At 45.0% G+C, this 16,220-nt stretch overlaps 4 protein-coding genes across 4 annotated transcripts; 1 reads left to right on the top strand and 3 right to left on the bottom strand.

Annotated features, from left to right (window-relative positions):
- Positions 1-1,104: 1,104 nt before the first annotated feature.
- Positions 1,105-2,599, bottom strand: LOC122625570 (probable NOT transcription complex subunit VIP2). Its single transcript, XM_043805659.1, has one exon. The coding sequence runs from the start codon at positions 2,515-2,517 to the stop codon at positions 1,213-1,215; it is 1,305 nt and encodes a 434-aa protein (XP_043661594.1). The 5' UTR covers positions 2,518-2,599; the 3' UTR covers positions 1,105-1,212.
- A 4,184-nt stretch (positions 2,600-6,783) lies between these two features.
- Positions 6,784-8,087, bottom strand: LOC122620660. Its single transcript, XM_043798243.1, has 3 exons — positions 7,678-8,087; positions 7,425-7,563; positions 6,784-7,354 (listed from the first exon to the last, which is right to left on the bottom strand). Exons 1-3 carry the CDS (start codon positions 7,885-7,887, stop codon positions 7,302-7,304), a joined length of 402 nt encoding a protein of 133 aa, XP_043654178.1. The 5' UTR covers positions 7,888-8,087; the 3' UTR covers positions 6,784-7,301.
- A 245-nt stretch (positions 8,088-8,332) lies between these two features.
- LOC122620652 lies at positions 8,333-9,373 on the top strand. Its single transcript, XM_043798232.1, has one exon. The coding sequence runs from the start codon at positions 8,429-8,431 to the stop codon at positions 9,335-9,337; it is 909 nt and encodes a 302-aa protein (XP_043654167.1). The 5' UTR covers positions 8,333-8,428; the 3' UTR covers positions 9,338-9,373.
- Positions 9,374-14,910: 5,537 nt separating this feature from the next.
- LOC122626186 lies at positions 14,911-16,010 on the bottom strand. Its single transcript, XM_043806348.1, has one exon. It carries the CDS (start codon positions 15,980-15,982, stop codon positions 15,104-15,106), a length of 879 nt encoding a protein of 292 aa, XP_043662283.1. The 5' UTR covers positions 15,983-16,010; the 3' UTR covers positions 14,911-15,103.
- Positions 16,011-16,220: the final 210 nt, after the last annotated feature.

Raw genomic sequence — 16,220 nt, 5'->3', positions numbered from 1 at the left:
TAGTAAAGTAAAACCATGCATTAAGCTATGCTTTAGCGTTTACAAGAAATTATCCAAGTGCTCCAGCCCGCGAGGTAGACCAAATCGCGTATCCAAGTCCGAGACCAATCCAGCCGTAAGCCGTGCAAATCTCACCCAAGTTGTCAATTTCACAGACAACACATTTCAATCAAACTTCGCCGTGCCATAAATAAGCCGCCAAGTGGACAGATCCAAAACCTGGTTCCACTCCAGTCTTTTAAGTCTCCCTCGCTTAAATTACACATTGTACTTGCGGTGGGTTGTGTATATGTACATATATACGAGTATGAGCTGAGCACGCCTAACGTTCACATTTTTCCACATGAAATTATGAAGTTTCCATGGCAATTAATACGCATGCGCAGAGTTGCGAGCTCCAGCTCGAGCTCCGAATCCCAGCCGCAAATCCCAAACTGCCATTCCAGGCGGGTGTTGTCGTCCGTCTCCAAGCGGCTCGCATGTCAATTTGATGGCAATTAACTTGGCTTCGCTGCGGCTTTGTTTTAATAATAAATTTAATGAGCTGCCAAAAATGGTTGCAAATTTACGTGGCAATTAGCGGGCTAAATGACGGCGACACTTGGCCAAGAGATCGTGTCTGGGCGGAGAGCTGCGACTCCAAATGTGCAACTGTCCGTCTGCTCCATTTTGCTAATGAGCGCTGCGATTTTTCTCGTATCTTTGGGGCTTGGCTATGGTGACTACCTAGCCACCATGTTCACTACTCAGTGGTTTTGTGTGGATTGCGGTGCGATGGCATTTGGAGGGTGTGGTTGCTTAGTTTTCGGCGGTGGGTCCGTGGCTGCAAGGTGACTATGTTGCTGGTGGCATGGGTTGGTCATCCACGTGGCTCGCGATCTGCTGGTTAAATGGTTAAATTTTAATATAAGAGTGTAAGAACAAATATAAACATTATGAATTCACAAAAATATACAAACAAATTAATAAAAATAACGAAACAGGCAACTATAGATACTACAAATAAATAATGTGCATAGCCACTAACAGATAACAGATAACTACTTATAAATTAACTATATCTGCATACACATGTTACACCCAATTCAATGAAACGCCTAAGGATATTGAAAAAAATTGTCATTTGTTCGAAAACGCCTTTACAATTGGGGGGTTTTTATAAAAAGATGTGACAGCGTCAAAGCCAATTTCAAAAACCCGGATAATTTTCCTCTATACGCCCGACATCTGGGGATGGTATCCGTAGAGCTCGTAGAGCTCTTCCTTGGACAGAGTGCGCTCCATGTGCTCGGGCTCCAGCTGAAAGTGCCGTGGCAGGATCTTCCACTGCCACATGTTGAAGTAGTTGTACTCCCCGGACTCCTGGAATCCGCTGTACAAGTAGTTGGGATTGTCCGCCTGCCGTATGAGCCAGATGCGCTCAAACTTGTGATAGCGCCAGCCACGTTCCGCTAGTTCCGCAGCCGCGAGCATCTGCATCATGTCGCCAGTGTATGTGTAAAAGAAGAAAAATAGAAGCTCCGCCTGCATCTCCTCGGTTTTGGGCTGCTGCAGGTTCAAATTTGCAGTGATGAGGAAGTTCAATGGCAAGTTGTAGCTCATCTCGTGGGGAACCAAGCGGCCTCCTTGAAGTGGCCCGGAAAAGATCGTGTCCGCGGTACCGTTCATATTGTGGGAAACATTGTTTCCGAATAGAAGCGGATTCCGGTGGATCGATCCCAGCTTCTTGGCCAGCCCCAACATCCCGAAGGATCCCTCAACGGCGGATCCCGGAGACTTGGTCTCCATATTCCACATCCTGTCATAAAGGGGAGAGCCCAGCTCGAAGTTGACTCCACCCAGGGGCATACCGGTGTTGTTGGTTATTAGGCGGGCGAAGAGTTTGGAATTCTCGAAACCGGGTGGGGGATGGATTGTATTTGTGGTATTTGCTTGGGTGGCCCTCTTGTGGGCCGCATTCACGGCCCTCTGCACGACGCCTTCGTGCAGGAATTGCTTGTCAAATATCAGGCTCACACTCAAACGGACCGGATTGCTAAGGTATCCGTACAACGGGGGCAGGAACTCCATCTCCCGGGGCTTCTCCGGAAGGTGGTTTGGATGGAGGAACACCTCATTGCCGCTTGCGTTGAAGTGCGGATTGCTGGGTACGACTGTATAGCGATACTTGGCCAATTCGACCTGCTCGCTTTCGCTCAACATGGCGGTCCAGTCGTCGGGAACCCCAGAACTCGAATTCGACGGTAACGCCGTGGCGGCTGCTCCTGGCAGAGCCGGAAAGTCCTCGCGGAAGATGCTGAACTCGGGCGCAGGTGGTTGGGGCGGTGAGGGGGACGGCGGAAACTCCAGCTTGGGCTTGTTCTTCACCACGTCCACGTACAGGATGGGATACCCGTTCGGGGACTGCAAGGACTCGGGCGATGATAGTGGCGATTGGTAGGGCGGAGGAGGCGGCGGACTGGGGGAGTTCTCCCTCTCCTGCTGGTCGTCCACTGTCTTGGAATAATGACGTTTCATATCGCAATCAGGATTTCTATAAAACTCACAGCTTATTCTGTAATTTACAGGAATTTCGAGCAAAAAATACTCGGGACAGGACAGGGACTGCTTTGCTTGGCAATACTTGAGCTCGCCAAAATGACATTTGAAAGAGCGCTAGTCAACACTGGTTACCGATAGAAACTTCGATATAAAGTTATATACATAGTTCGATACAAAATGTAATACGTGCGAAAGTTACTTAAAGTTTTGAGGTAATGGGTTTTCCTTTATAAGATCTGAACTGTCTAAAAACAGTGTGGAACAATGTGTTACATCTTTAAATACAAATGTGTTTAATCAAATAATTAATATGTAAAAATAGGTGTAACTTGCAAATATGATTATATAGTAAGCAGAAATTCTTAATCGTTTTTCAGCAATAAAGTGCACATGAAAACCAACCTGAAATATTGGCTTTACTATTGAATTAACTTCCCACATTGTGTGGGTGCCACGGATATTGCCACAAAGCAATTTAAAAGTTATGGTCATAAATTCAAGAAAATTCACCTGCGCAGCTGCCAGAGAAAAAAGAATAAAATTGAGCATGAATATAAGAATGAGACTCACAAAAATGTTCGCCTATAAAATATGAAGTAAAAAACTGGCGGGGAGTATAGCCCATTAACTTAACTTGACACCATGCTAACATAAATCTCGATCCTGGACGCCAAAAGGGGTAACCATAAGCAGGCTAGGGGAAAATATCTTGGCTAATAGTCCTCCTGCCAAGTGCTCCTGCCCACAAAATGCTGAGGAGCGCATGGTCATTTGCCTGCCCCAAATCAACGAACTTGTCCAGCGGCCAGGAGAGTCACAACACTCTTGGAATCAGGTGCACGGCTCCCACTGCTCCTTACCTAGGCTCCCCAATTAAGCACAAATAATATAAAATACAATAACGTAGAGTCCCAGCCGCTGGCAAAGAAAAATGATACACATAATCGCCGCACGGCCAAGTGCAGAGTGTTCAGATCAAAAAACAAATGCGTTTAAGAAGTTTTAGAAACGAAGTTTGTAACACCCTTTCATACATAACATAGCACTCCCCAGTACGCCAAGTATAAATCGGATTCCAAGCTACCATTCATCTACTAAACACAACCAAGAATAGATTGGAAATACCCCTTCAGAGAGTATAGCACTGCATCCAGATCCCAGGACCGCGACTAACGAAGCCAAGCGAAGCCATCACGAACTGCGGGCAGAAGCTGCTCCGGCCACATAAACTACAATAAATCATACTCATGTTGCCGGGGACAGCGACAAAAGCTGCCTGCTCCGCAGTCACTGCCACGATTCGCAGGCACACTGGCCACGATCACCTGGCACTTGGCACTTGGCCCAGAGATGGGTCAGGCCAATTGCGGAGCCATTATATCGCCATGGCCAGGGCCAGGGCCACAGCCAAGGCAAGTGGAGGCTCTAGGCCACGGAGGTGTCAACTGGAGGCGATCCTAAATTGGATTTTGGCTTTCGTTTGATTGCAAAGTGCTCATATTTTGTACTTCAGAATAGTTTCCTCCCGCACTTTTCTAGATATTTTAGCCATTTACTCATTTCAAGGTGATGCACACTGAAAACTGATATTATTAATCGTTTTTCATGGAATAACTAATGAAATTGTAAACTTACATATGTAAAGAGTATAAATCCTACACCCATAACCCCACTGTTTGTTGGGAGAGTTTGCAAACCGCACTGGGGATTCGGATGGGGATCGGGACCTGTTGGCCGCCATCAAGGCGTGCATTATGGAAATTAGCATCGGCTTAGGAGACGCCCCATTCGCCGGCACAAATGACCAACTTCAAGCTGCACCGGGTGCGTGCCGCCATCTCGGCTAATGACCAGCGGGAGCAGCACTTGTACTTCCATCTAAGACATCAGTAAGCACCGAAAGAAGCTCTGGGAGCAGGGAGCAGTCGTCCCACAGCCAGGCGGGTTTTACGAGCTCATTGGAACTGCTGCTCTGGCTGGCACGTGAAGAGCCGTGAAGAGCATGTGCACATACTCCCCACCTCACCTCAGTGGGCTTAGTGGCAAGCGGGCCATTAGCCAAAGCGCTCAGCATAATGGCCATATGTTTATGAGGTTCTTGCCAGTCTTTCAAAATTATTCATAATAGGCGTACATCACTCTTGTGACTTAGTCCGTCTCTGTGGGCGTTCATTTTGTCAAGTTTTTTATAGTTACCGCACCACGTGTATGGACCAAACTTTCAAAGTTGCTCCACCCCCGTATGGGATATCTTTAATGCTACATTAAACTTAAGCTGGCAGCTTCAAAATTAAAGAAATAAATTATTTTAATAATTTTATAGAGTGAATTCTGCACATTTCCGTAGAGGATAAAACTTTCTAGGCTGCAAGACGCAGAGAAAACATTTCAAGCCCCAGGACATTTAATAGGAATTCAACTGAAGGTATAAAAGTTAATTACCTTGAAATATTCAAATGTAAACACCATTCACTGTTTCCTTTAGTAATTAGTTGAGTCTGTGCACAAGTCCTGAGCTGCATTTACGACCTGGCCATGGGCAAACAAATTATGAGCCGTCATAAACATTGGCATTGCTTCGCCAACAATTGGCATTCGCAATCAGAGCAGTCGGAGCAACTGGAGCAACTGGGCAGCCAGCCAGAGGAGCAACTGCAGCACGCACTGCCGGCAAGTGAATGGCAGGCGGCAGTAGCCACGACAGGTTGACTCCAGGTTGAGTCCACGCTGGAGTAAGAGCTGGACTAAGTGTAAGCCAACGTAGGTGGCACACACATCGGACTGGGGATCTGGGGATCTGGGGACTTGGCTTGGAATGTCTGGCGGGGATCGGGGGACACTCACTAACTGGCCAAGTGTCAAACTTGCCAAATTGAAAACGAACTTACGATGCAATCGCCGATTTGTTTATGCTGCCGTTTTGAACCGAACGCAATTATATTTATTTACTCTTTTTATTTTTATTTTTGTATATTTCCTTTGCTGTAGTTTTTAAATTTAATGAAATATTACGCGCACGTGTCAGCGAAGCGATAAAATTTATTTACGCAGCATTGCGGGTCAAGTGAAAGCACATTTTTCTGCAGGCCTTCGGACCTTCAAATTGAATTTACGCTGGGATTTCGCGGGCGAGTGGCGAATTAAAAATCGAAACCGAAATCGAAATGTAAACCTGACTTAAAAATGGGCGTAGGGCAGTCGCATTGACACGCGGCCATATTTTAAATGTCAACAGGCTGGGGAAGATCGCATCGGATGGGTTGGGATCCCAATTCCGATACAGATACAGATACATATATGTACAGATACAGATACCCATTCGGAACCCAAGGATGGGGCAGTCCGCCTTGTCCCTGCCCATCCGCATCAGAAATTCAATAAAATACCATTAAATTACAAAATGAAGACAATTCATTTTTCTTGTTTTCCTTATTTTCGATTCTCCTCAATGCGATTGCATTTTGTTTCTTAAAGTAGGAGCATTTACTGTCGCTTTGCGGTTATAAGCAATAAAGTATTAAAATCCTTTTGGCTTATAAATGTTGAAAGCGACATTTATCGTAATATTTTATGAAATCAGTGAATTTTCGGTGAACGTTGCAAGTTGAATTGCAGTTGCTAAGTTGCTCAGTTGCCCCTGGAAAATTGACTTGCTGGGTATTCCAGGTTCTATTGTGTGGCCATAAAACTGGAATGATGGATGTTAGCTGGCCTGATGCTGAATCCGCAATTGAGGCTTAATTTATCTTGATGTACTTGCGTCTCGGTGGGTTGACAAGGTCAAAGATTATGGTTGCGATTGGCTGGTGATGAATGGTCATTGTTCATGTTGAATGACCCGAATCGTTTTGTATAGAGACATTGTTTTTAAAGATTTTATTTGGGAGACTAATCTTTTCTGTGCATAACTGAAATATGCTGAAAACTACTTAAAAAGCTGCTCATATATTTTACAGGGCATCCGCAGACAATTGCACCGAATCCACCAAACAAGGATCATAATTTCGGCCATAATCGAATACCAGCTGAAGAAAAAGGAAAGGAACGGATTGCATCCGATCGGATCGGATCGGGCCAAGAGTAATGGCCAAGGGTTGGCCAGGGCAACGCCCATCACATACTACCGAATCGAATCCGGGGCGATTTTTCTTATTGCCTTCAACTTTGCACTGCCGAAAATACACATAAACATACCATGGCCCAGAAAAATAAGTACAAAAACCAAAAAAAAAGAACAAGACAGAAAACGAAAATACTGCGAGCAAGGCGCACTTTCAATTAATCAAGGAAATTAATTAAGCCCCATGGATGGATGGTGGTGCCAACTGCGGTTCACTGACCAGTGACCAGTGACCAGCCAGCGGGCAGCACGCCTGCCCGATTGCAACATAATTTTCATTTGGCTCAGCGTGCGTTTTCATCGGCGCGGTTATCATTTGGACATTTGCACTGGTACTGGAACTTGGACTGGGATTCGGTGCTGGAGCTGGAGTCGGATTCGGATTCGGATTGGAGCAGCGCTGAGCTTCAGCCTGGTCAATTAGCACGCATGTAGCTCGGCGGGCGCTGGCGGGGCGATAATTAAACGCAGGTCGCCGAGGTTCGGTTGCCAATCCGCTGGTGACAATTGGCCACGATTTATGCACGGCCCGATTGCGCAACATTTTCCAAATAAATTTTCGCGCCTAATCGCGCGCCACAAAATGCTACATGCTGCGCTCGGTCGGCCGCCTGGGTTAATGGGTAATCGGAGTGGTCCACTAAATCTCGGATTGGTAGTAGCTGAGCACGACCACGACGTCCGCAGCTACAACTGTGGGGGATGGATACGGATGGAGGTAGAAGTGGTCAAGAGGAGGCCGTCAGTGGAGGGAATCACTTACAGGCAATCAAAAAGAACGCATAGGACATCAAAATGTAGTCGGTGATACCGAGGGAGGCAATCCACATGTGGTTGGTCATCTCGAGGATCAGGCCACAGAGACAAGTCACCAGGTGGACCGGAAGCAGGTGCGGATTATCCTGGAACAAAGGACTACGCTCAGATAAAAAGCAAGTATTTCGATAGAATGCTTTTATTCATTTGTTAAGTCTGAATAAATAATAATAATAATTGTCTTGGCAGTTTGATCTTACCCGATGAAGTGCAGTCAAGAGAATCATTGCGGATAGGATATTCCAAACGGTGGAAATTATCCAGAGGAGCAATATATCACCGCAATACTGCGACTCAGTATATATAGTGGCTACTGAATCTAATATGTCTATTGTAAGACCTGCATACGCAATTGTATAAGCGCCACTTCTTAGACTAAAACAATAGCAGAACTTCTTGATTACTGGCATCCTGAGAGTAGAGGCAATTTCTTGGACAGTGTATCTTATTTTTGACTTCTAACGTCCTTTTGAAGAGCTCTCTTCCGAGCTCCATTTCTGTCGCCAGGTATCCGAGGACCCTACAACATTTGGCAATTTTTCAAGGGAACTCCTTTGAATTTACTTTCCTTAGTGTCTTGTGTGCATTTAAATTTTATTCATTTGACAAATATTTGACAACATTTTAAAAGGTGCTTATTTAAACTAATGGGCCGTAGAAAAATACATTTTAAGTATGTGGCTATAAAACTGGAATAAAACTGGCTATAAAAAGGAATCTTGGTATTGTAATCATCTAAATCGTGTTTACCTCCTTCTGCCTTCTGCATATTTGCAAATATCCGAAAAATATAAACACAATCCTGTGAACTGAAATACAACACTGCATAGGATTCATTTGTTTTCCATTCAAAAATGAAGGGTTTCATTATCGTACTTTCTACACCCAGATACATTTCGACATAGTTTGGTCACCCAGATTGTTTCAAAATTAAAGTAAAATATTGGTAAAATGAGGTCGATGGAATCCTCCCGTAAGAAGCGAATTGTGCCACTTTCAGCGGATTTGCTAAGGGACATCATGACCCACGGGAATGAGTATCAAACGCCAAGTGGAAGCTATAAAGAGGTGGAGCCAGTGGGTGATACCAGAGCAGCCTGTCGATCTGGGGCAACCCATTCCCCACAATCCCCTCCACCTGATACGAGGCGACGCACTGAAGGACTTGCCGATGGACCCATTGTGGTGAATCCTCCCGTTGCAATTGCCTTCCTCCCCAGATCCAAATCCAAAAAGCAGAAGCCGATTGTTAAGGAGCAAAAGGAAGAGGTCAAGGAATCATTGGTTGAGCTCTGGGTGAGGGATCCCCCTGCCAAAATAGTGGCCCAAAAGGTTCGCCGATCCTTTGCCCCGGATAGAGGAAGTTCGGAAGAGCTGACACCCAGTGGGATGTGGACCAAAATGGAGACACGCATGGAATCCTTGGAGAATGAAGTGCTCGAACTGCGGAAGTTGTTGTCAATCCAGACCAGCTCCGATCAGAATGAAAAGCCCATCGGGGGCGGGTCACACGGCTTAAATCGATCGCAGTCCACTCTGTCGCTGGGCTTCAAGTCGAGCTCTGACCTGAGGCGCACCCATTCCTCGAGTGAATTGCATCTGCGAGATGGGCAGTCCAAGAGGCAGCTGTACTGCGACATGCAGATGCACCTGGTCAACATGATAGTCGTGCCCAAGTCACGCACCTCGCTGCTTCTCAACCAGCGAAAGGAGCTGAACTCCCACTTGGGCGGATGCCTGGGCCATTGGCGGCATCAGTACTCGGATGAGGATTGGTTGCGGGACTTCGAGGCGGCTGTCTTCCTCAATAGAAACTCCGCCGAGGCCGAGAGGCGCTCCAAGAATGTGCGTCGTCAGTGAAAGTAAAAGATCTCTTGGCTTGCCTCCGAAACAAAATTGAGAAATTGTGCCTGTCATGTGATGGGGGATCGGGTCTGGAATTTGTGGGGAAAAGCTTTTAGCTGGGACATCTGTCTGCGGTTAGGGCTAAAACAAAAGCCATGTTTTGCTACGGCACAGTTTTCCTATTCCAATGCGTTTTCAATGTGCTTGCTTTCTTCTCTGGCATCTCCCTGAAAGGGTTATATGGGTTTCTATTCCACAAGGAATATTAGAACAGGTTCCATTTACGTAAATAATATTCTCCTCCAAATTGATATATTATAATTTAAAATTTTCCATCATTAGCATATCATAGCAACATAGCCACGCTATATAAATGGTTCACTAAAACCGCTGAAATTTTCCTTAGTGCTGCCTGCAACTTTTACCCATTTGACGGCAATTTCCCTGACATTGCATGTCGATCAGGCGAAAATCCTGCATTCTCCCTCTGCCAACATTTGCCAACATTTGCCAATTTGGGCTTGAAAGTAATGATTTTTATTACTGCAGCGGCAGCATTGAAAACTTCCCCATCTGGAGTCACTTCGTCATGTTCGTGGTGCAGCGATAACCGCGGGCTCTTTGCATTTTGCCCAAATATTAGCACACAATTCGATTTTGCATGCCAGCCTCCTTCTTCGCGCAGCAGAAGGAGCACGAGGAGCAGGAGGAGGAGGAGGAGCAGGGACTCGGGGGAAAGCAGTCAATTTTCACGAGTGCAAGTGGCGAGTTTTCCATGACACTCCATGATCTCTCCAGTGTCCACCGGCAGCTGTGCGCTATTCGCTTTCACCTGTTGGCCTGAGTTATGTAAAAATCCACTGTCAAATTAATGGTGATTTATATATGCGGTTTAATGGGCACTTGGCATGGGATGCGGGTACTCCGTTTACGGGGATCATGAGCGTAGCGTGAATGTGCTGACTGGATTGGCCTTAAACTGTTGCTGTGGGTGAATTATTTTCCATAAGCCGCGAAAGCAGACCATAATACTCACTACATCATTTCGAGCGTGGAGTAGAAAGGTTAGATGAGAATCTAATTCGTCCAGCTAAAAACAATTCCATGGTTTAACTAGAATAAAGTATGCGCATATTGGAAAGGAAAAAGAGGTTTTCTTTTACATTTCGTTACATTGGTAAAACGTGTAAATTGCACTCAAATATTTGGCTAAATTTAGAAAAACTTTAATTTTCAGTAATTTCTTACAATGCAAGGTCGGCGTCGACCTGAACAACACCCGACAAGTGGTCCCGCTTAATCCGTCGTTTAGCTGGACATCCGCGGAATGTTAAACCCATGCACTTAGCGATAATCCAAGTCAAACAAAATGCCTACAAGTGGTTGGGGCTGGGACCGCCGGAGCATGTCGGGGGCAATTACTGGGACCTGGACTGTCCACTGGACGGTCCACTGGACTGGAGTGACTGATGATGGGATCCAGACACCAGGCGTCGCAGGCGTCGCGACAAAATGCCACCGCACTCAAACTCAAATCCAAGACACTTCTCGCGACTGGTGACAATAAAAGTGCGATGCAATTTGCGAGTGCGTCTCTAATTGAGCCCACTGGGGAGGCAATTGGGGGATAGCTCATACACAGCGCGAAATATTTGTTTAAGTGCGCCTCACTGTGTAAAATTTCTTACTTTTTGAGTGACTTATCTAATCAGAAATAAGAGCTGGTGAGCAACAAAGGCTAATTGTTATGAACTAAAAGAGGTTTTTATTTTATTTAGTTAGAAACTACACAGGTAAGTTAAAACTTCAGTCGTCCAGCTGCATTAGTCCATGTAAATTAGCAGATACGTTTTTAGAAAGGAGCTCGGATGTCGAGTCTTTGATTTAGTCAGAGCCCAGACCCACGAAGGCTCCACGGTTTCCTCGCCTGCCAGGTGACAATCAGCTGTTATATTTTTACTCGAAATTATTTCTTTAATTTTGCGCACACATGAGCGGAAAAGCGTGAGGGAAAATAGAAGGGGCGGGAGAAGTGGGACCTAGTGCGATTGGAATTCCATTTAGAAAGTTGCACTGGGAAGTCGATGTGGCGGTGGGGTTCAATTTGCATTTGCCAACTCTGAGCGACATTTGGCCAGGGGAGGGAGAAGGGGAAGGGGAAGTGGTACTGAAACCGAAGCCCAGACAGGCGACATTCTTCTCCATTCACTTTTCTTGGGCCAAACAAAAAGCCGTTTAGCCACAATTGGGTCATTTAATAATACTCGTAAGGAGAGGACTTCCCCGCACCGCTCACGATTTCCTATTCTAATTCTGTCAATCATCTCGCTGCAACTGTTGTGCCTCCCCTCCCCTCCCCCCTCGCAGTTGATCTCGTGCTCTATTTGATCTTGATTTTGATCTTTAACTTGTCTTGACGCATATTTGATTTTGCCACACCCACCCGCCGCGTCTTCCCCCCCTTCCTACGCCTTTTCTTTCCAGCGAAATGCTTTCTACTCCGCACTGATTGTCTTTGTCTCGGCTGAAACGCTTGGCTTTAATGGTTTTTGATTGATTATCGCGTGCCATGGGTGCTCCGATCTCTGTGGGTGCTCCACAGGCCCTCTCCGACTCCATCTCCACCTCCTCCTCCACCTCCATCTCCAACTCCATCTACAGATTCAGCTCCAGGTGGTGTCGCTTGGCCCACGATCGAATCTCTTCTTTGTTGGCTTTCATTTGAAATCTGCTTAATTAGCCCAATATGTGTGTCTGCCTTGTTGACTCCCTGCACGTGCTGTGATCTCCTCCTGCTCCACGTCCATCCATTCTCCAAGTATACCAAATGTACCATACAATGTGATGTCAGTTCCTGGTACAAAAACCACTTGGGCAGCCATGAGTGGGCACATCGAATCGATTGTTGAAGTTCAAAGTTGAAACTTGTTGTACAAGGTGGAGCAGATGGGGTAAGCTACGTGACGCATGATTCATTTATGGTTAAAGGAAATTGCTTTCAAGTAGGTTGTTGTTCTGATAAAAAATATTCTTAGTAATACTGGAAAAATACAAATACTAATTAGTTTGATTTTAACAGTGTTTCTTTCCAAATCAATGCAAACCAAATTAACTTAGGTAGCAAACTAAGACAAAAGGTTAAATTCAGATGACAATGTAAACTTGTGTGCAATTTACTTGAATTACCAATCCGAATTAATTTTCCATTAAAGCCGTAGATAATCTATCTGCAATATTACTTACCTTCCCGCCAAACTTTCCACTCATTATGAATACAAGTTGACAATTTTGAACCGCAGTTCCTCGATGACTGCATCTCAATCGCGGCCATCAAATGACTCTGACTTTCCCGACTCGCCATCTCATCACAATAATGTCCTAGTCGGTGAAATCAAATCTCTGATACGGTGCTGTCAAAATGTTATTCAACCAGACGGCTTGGGACGGTGGGGATATATATACTCGGGGTTACCCAACCACCAACTACATATGTCAACACCATGAACTTGAAACCCACTGAAGACCCACTGGGCTTGGAGCCAAGGAGCAAGAGCTCAAGCCAAAGTTGCAGTTTCCTCTAAAAGCATTTTGTATTCTAATTAGATTGTCAGTGGCACGACAACAACCTCATTTTGGCTCACAAAATGCCTTTTCACATTTGCATTAGCGCCAACGTGAGGAGAGAAGACAAAAATCTACATAAACTTAGGACAGTTGGTCGGGAGTGCACTGGGAAAAATATGCCGACGAAAGGGTTTTCATAGATATATTATTTAATGTTATCTGCGGAGGAAAACTCCATTTACAAATTTACTTGAAAGGTAAAGCTTTTAAAATAATAATATTGCTTATATGTACTTTTGTTAAAATATTGATTAATTGTTTAAGTCCTGTATTTACTTCCTATGATACAGATATCCTTCAGTTTATAAATGTGCGTTTATCCACTATTTTCCTACCAAACTTTGTTAATTCTAAAGGCTGCTGAAATATCTTTCCTATCCCTTACTGGTTTTCTGCTGAAATATATTTACTATCCCCTACTGCTTTTTTTTGCTGAAATATCTTTACTATTACTGGTAAATACCTACCTCTTTACCTACTGGTTTTTTCACAGTGCAGTGGAGTAGGAGGCTGCAGTTTGAAGTTCATTAACATGCACAGGTTAATTACCGTTGTTGTTGGCCGCTCGAGGAAATGAGCCATTAGAGGAGGGAACTTGCAGCGACGTTGCAGCGCCGCAGTAGCCGAAAGCCGGCGATAAAACTGGCTAAAAGCATACATAAAAAGACACATGTTAAGTGTGTGTATGGTTGGCTGGGCCTCATTTCAGCGGCGGGGAAGGACTGTGACAAATGCTTAAGCTCCAGCAGGAGGACGTGGCCGTGGCCACTGCGCTTTCCTGGCCAACATGCAAAATGTTGCACTGATAAGAGACACAAAGCCAAGGAGTCATCCCGTTTGCCGTTTGCTGTCTGCTGCCTGCTGCCTGCAGTTGGCCAACTGCAGCGGTAAATGAGCATCCCGGGCACGATCATTAAAACAAAAGCGGTAGCCGAGGAGCCATCACTGACAAGCCATGACCAAGAGCAATGGCCAACAAAAAAGCGATGCACTGCTCTTGGAGGTTTCGAATATCGGATACCTGGTGTTCTGAAATCTGGAGCGTATTTCCAAGTGTTACAAACAGGGTCATCGAATGGAATACTCGATAAGAAATAGTGCATATCCAAAAAGTATGCAAAGCTCTTTGTCATTCCAGTTTCGGCACTTTAATTGTTTTCATGGGGAACCTATCATTACATTAACAAGAGGGTATACGTATTTAAAGAGCATTACTATCATGAAACACAGCCTGTTTTGTTTCGTTTATATTAAGAATAGAAAAACTTTTTAATCACATAATTATTTTGTTATTGAATGAATTTACTTTAACACTGTGCAACCCATTCATCTGCTTTATTAAAGGGTATCCAAAACAAATGCAACCGTAGAACAGCAGGCAGCTTCCAAGTTTCTGCCTTCTGGTGTTGGATTGCCTTAAACGATCCGCGTGAATAACTAATTTCAATGGAGTCTGCGCAGTGCCGCCGCTCGCTCCTCAGCATTTATCACCCACCATCGGCGCAGAAGCTCCAGGACTGGGCCAGAAGCCATAGCCACAGCCATAGCCATAGGAGAGCTCCAGAAGCCCTAATCCCAGAAGACAATGGGACAGTTCATTTATTTTTTTCGCTCCTCGGCCACTTTTTGTCCGCCTGCCCGCGCAGACAATAAAAAGTTAGTGCCGCACTGCGTAGGACATGCTAAAAACCTAAAAACGCATCCAGCCAGGGGATTGGTCTTAATGAGCAGAAACGGGAGCAGCAAAAAGTCTAGACAAGTTTCCTGAAAACCACCAGGCACTCTGATTTCATGCAGTAACAAGTTAGCCTGGATTTTACCGAAAGAAGCGATGATCTACAAAAGTTTTGAAAGCTGGCAAGGTTTTTCATAATTATTTCATTGCTTATCGGCACAAGCCATAAAAAAGTACATTTCTACTTACATGGTCTATGAACTGGTATTCATTTTAAAAAACAAGTATATGTGTTAAAGAAGCATCTTTTATTCAACAATTCAATACAATAAATACCTGGCTTCAGTTTAGATAATACAAATAATAAAGTCAAATTTTAAATCACATTACACCTGCTTAAAACTATTTAAATATATATAAAAAAAAGGAGCTTATAAATGAGGCCAATAGGTTGGTACTTTGAATTCCGTATAAATGGATGCTCAATTATTAAGATCCAAGCCAGTGGGTCTGGTGAAGTAGATGGTGCTCTTCTTGTCCGCCGTCAGAGCCACCAAGATATTCTCCACCTCGCACTCCGAGTTGTAGAGATAGGCCTCGGTGAACTTGGTGCTGGCATGGCCATACTTCGTATATTGATGGGGAGCCTGGTTGACGGTGACCAGTTCAAAGGCCTCCCTGCAGGTGTCCTTGTCGCGATAGTTCTCGTTGTAGTATCCGAAGGGTATGAGGTTAGTCAGCTTTTCGTGCGGAGTGATGATCTCGCCAATCAAGTGACGGGTCACCTGGTTGCTGGTCACACTGTCGAGGTTCTCCTGCGGATCCGAGATATAGCCCCTGAAGGTAGAGCCCTCGATCTGCACATCGAGGAAGTATATGGCATTGCTGACCAGCGGGAACGTGCTATTGGAGCACTTATAGCCAACGCCCTCTCCGCCGAAAGTTTCGCACGCGAAATCGTCACCCGGAAATGCATCTAGTGCATCCCAAACGGAAAACAGGATCGTAAACTTGGAGCTCTTGTCGTAGTTCTGAATGCCTATATAGCCACTCGATTCGTCAGTGTAGAACTGCATAAAGTTGTACACGCCATCGTTGCGAGGATTCGGGCTGGTCATCCACTGGAAAATGCTCCGGATTCCAATGAATCCTTTGTCCTGATACTGGACAATGGCCCTGGCGTTGCCCAGGACATCGTTGAATCGAGGTGAGCCAGCAACAAATTGCTCCTGCCGCAGGACACTCATGAACTTGGACATGTCTTCCTCTGCTTCCTGGCGAGTAGGATGGCTAGCCAGGACTTCATTCAGGCAGTAAGCCAGGAATAGGACAACTAAGGAATATTTTTTATATGCAGCCATTACGGACTTCTATTGACTTGTGACTATTTGCAGCTCGATCAGCCCGCTTTATATGTGAGATCCATTGAGTGTTTATTTTGTAGATGATAAGCAGTATTAAGCAGTCGAGTTGCGAAAGGCTCTCTGAACGATAAGAACCCACTCTATGGGCTTAATTCAGAGGCAATCCAATACATAGGCCACAAATCAATGTTACAAAACTCATTCTCTTTGTTTATATATATTTCATTAACTGGCG

This window comes from Drosophila teissieri, chromosome 2L (assembly GCF_016746235.2).
Source record: "Drosophila teissieri strain GT53w chromosome 2L, Prin_Dtei_1.1, whole genome shotgun sequence".
Taxonomy (NCBI): Eukaryota; Metazoa; Arthropoda; class Insecta; order Diptera; family Drosophilidae; genus Drosophila; species Drosophila teissieri.
The sequence above is the reverse complement of the archived record's forward strand: the minus strand, read 5'-3'. Positions and strand labels throughout refer to the sequence as shown.

Coding starts and splice junctions, on each gene's coding strand:
- LOC122625570 (XM_043805659.1), bottom strand. CDS start 2,517: ATGAAACGTCATTATTCCAAGACAGTGGACGACCAGCAGGAGAGGGAG.
- LOC122620660 (XM_043798243.1), bottom strand. CDS start 7,887: ATGCCAGTAATCAAGAAGTTCTGCTATTGTTTTAGTCTAAGAAGTGGC. Junction 7,564..7,677: donor TCTTGACTGCACTTCATCGG/GTAAGATCAAAC, acceptor CCTTTGTTCCAG/GATAATCCGCACCTGCTTCC. Junction 7,355..7,424: donor TGCGTTCTTTTTGATTGCCT/GTAAGTGATTCC, acceptor CATCCCCCACAG/TTGTAGCTGCGGACGTCGTG.
- LOC122620652 (XM_043798232.1), top strand. CDS start 8,429: ATGAGGTCGATGGAATCCTCCCGTAAGAAGCGAATTGTGCCACTTTCA.
- LOC122626186 (XM_043806348.1), bottom strand. CDS start 15,982: ATGGCTGCATATAAAAAATATTCCTTAGTTGTCCTATTCCTGGCTTAC.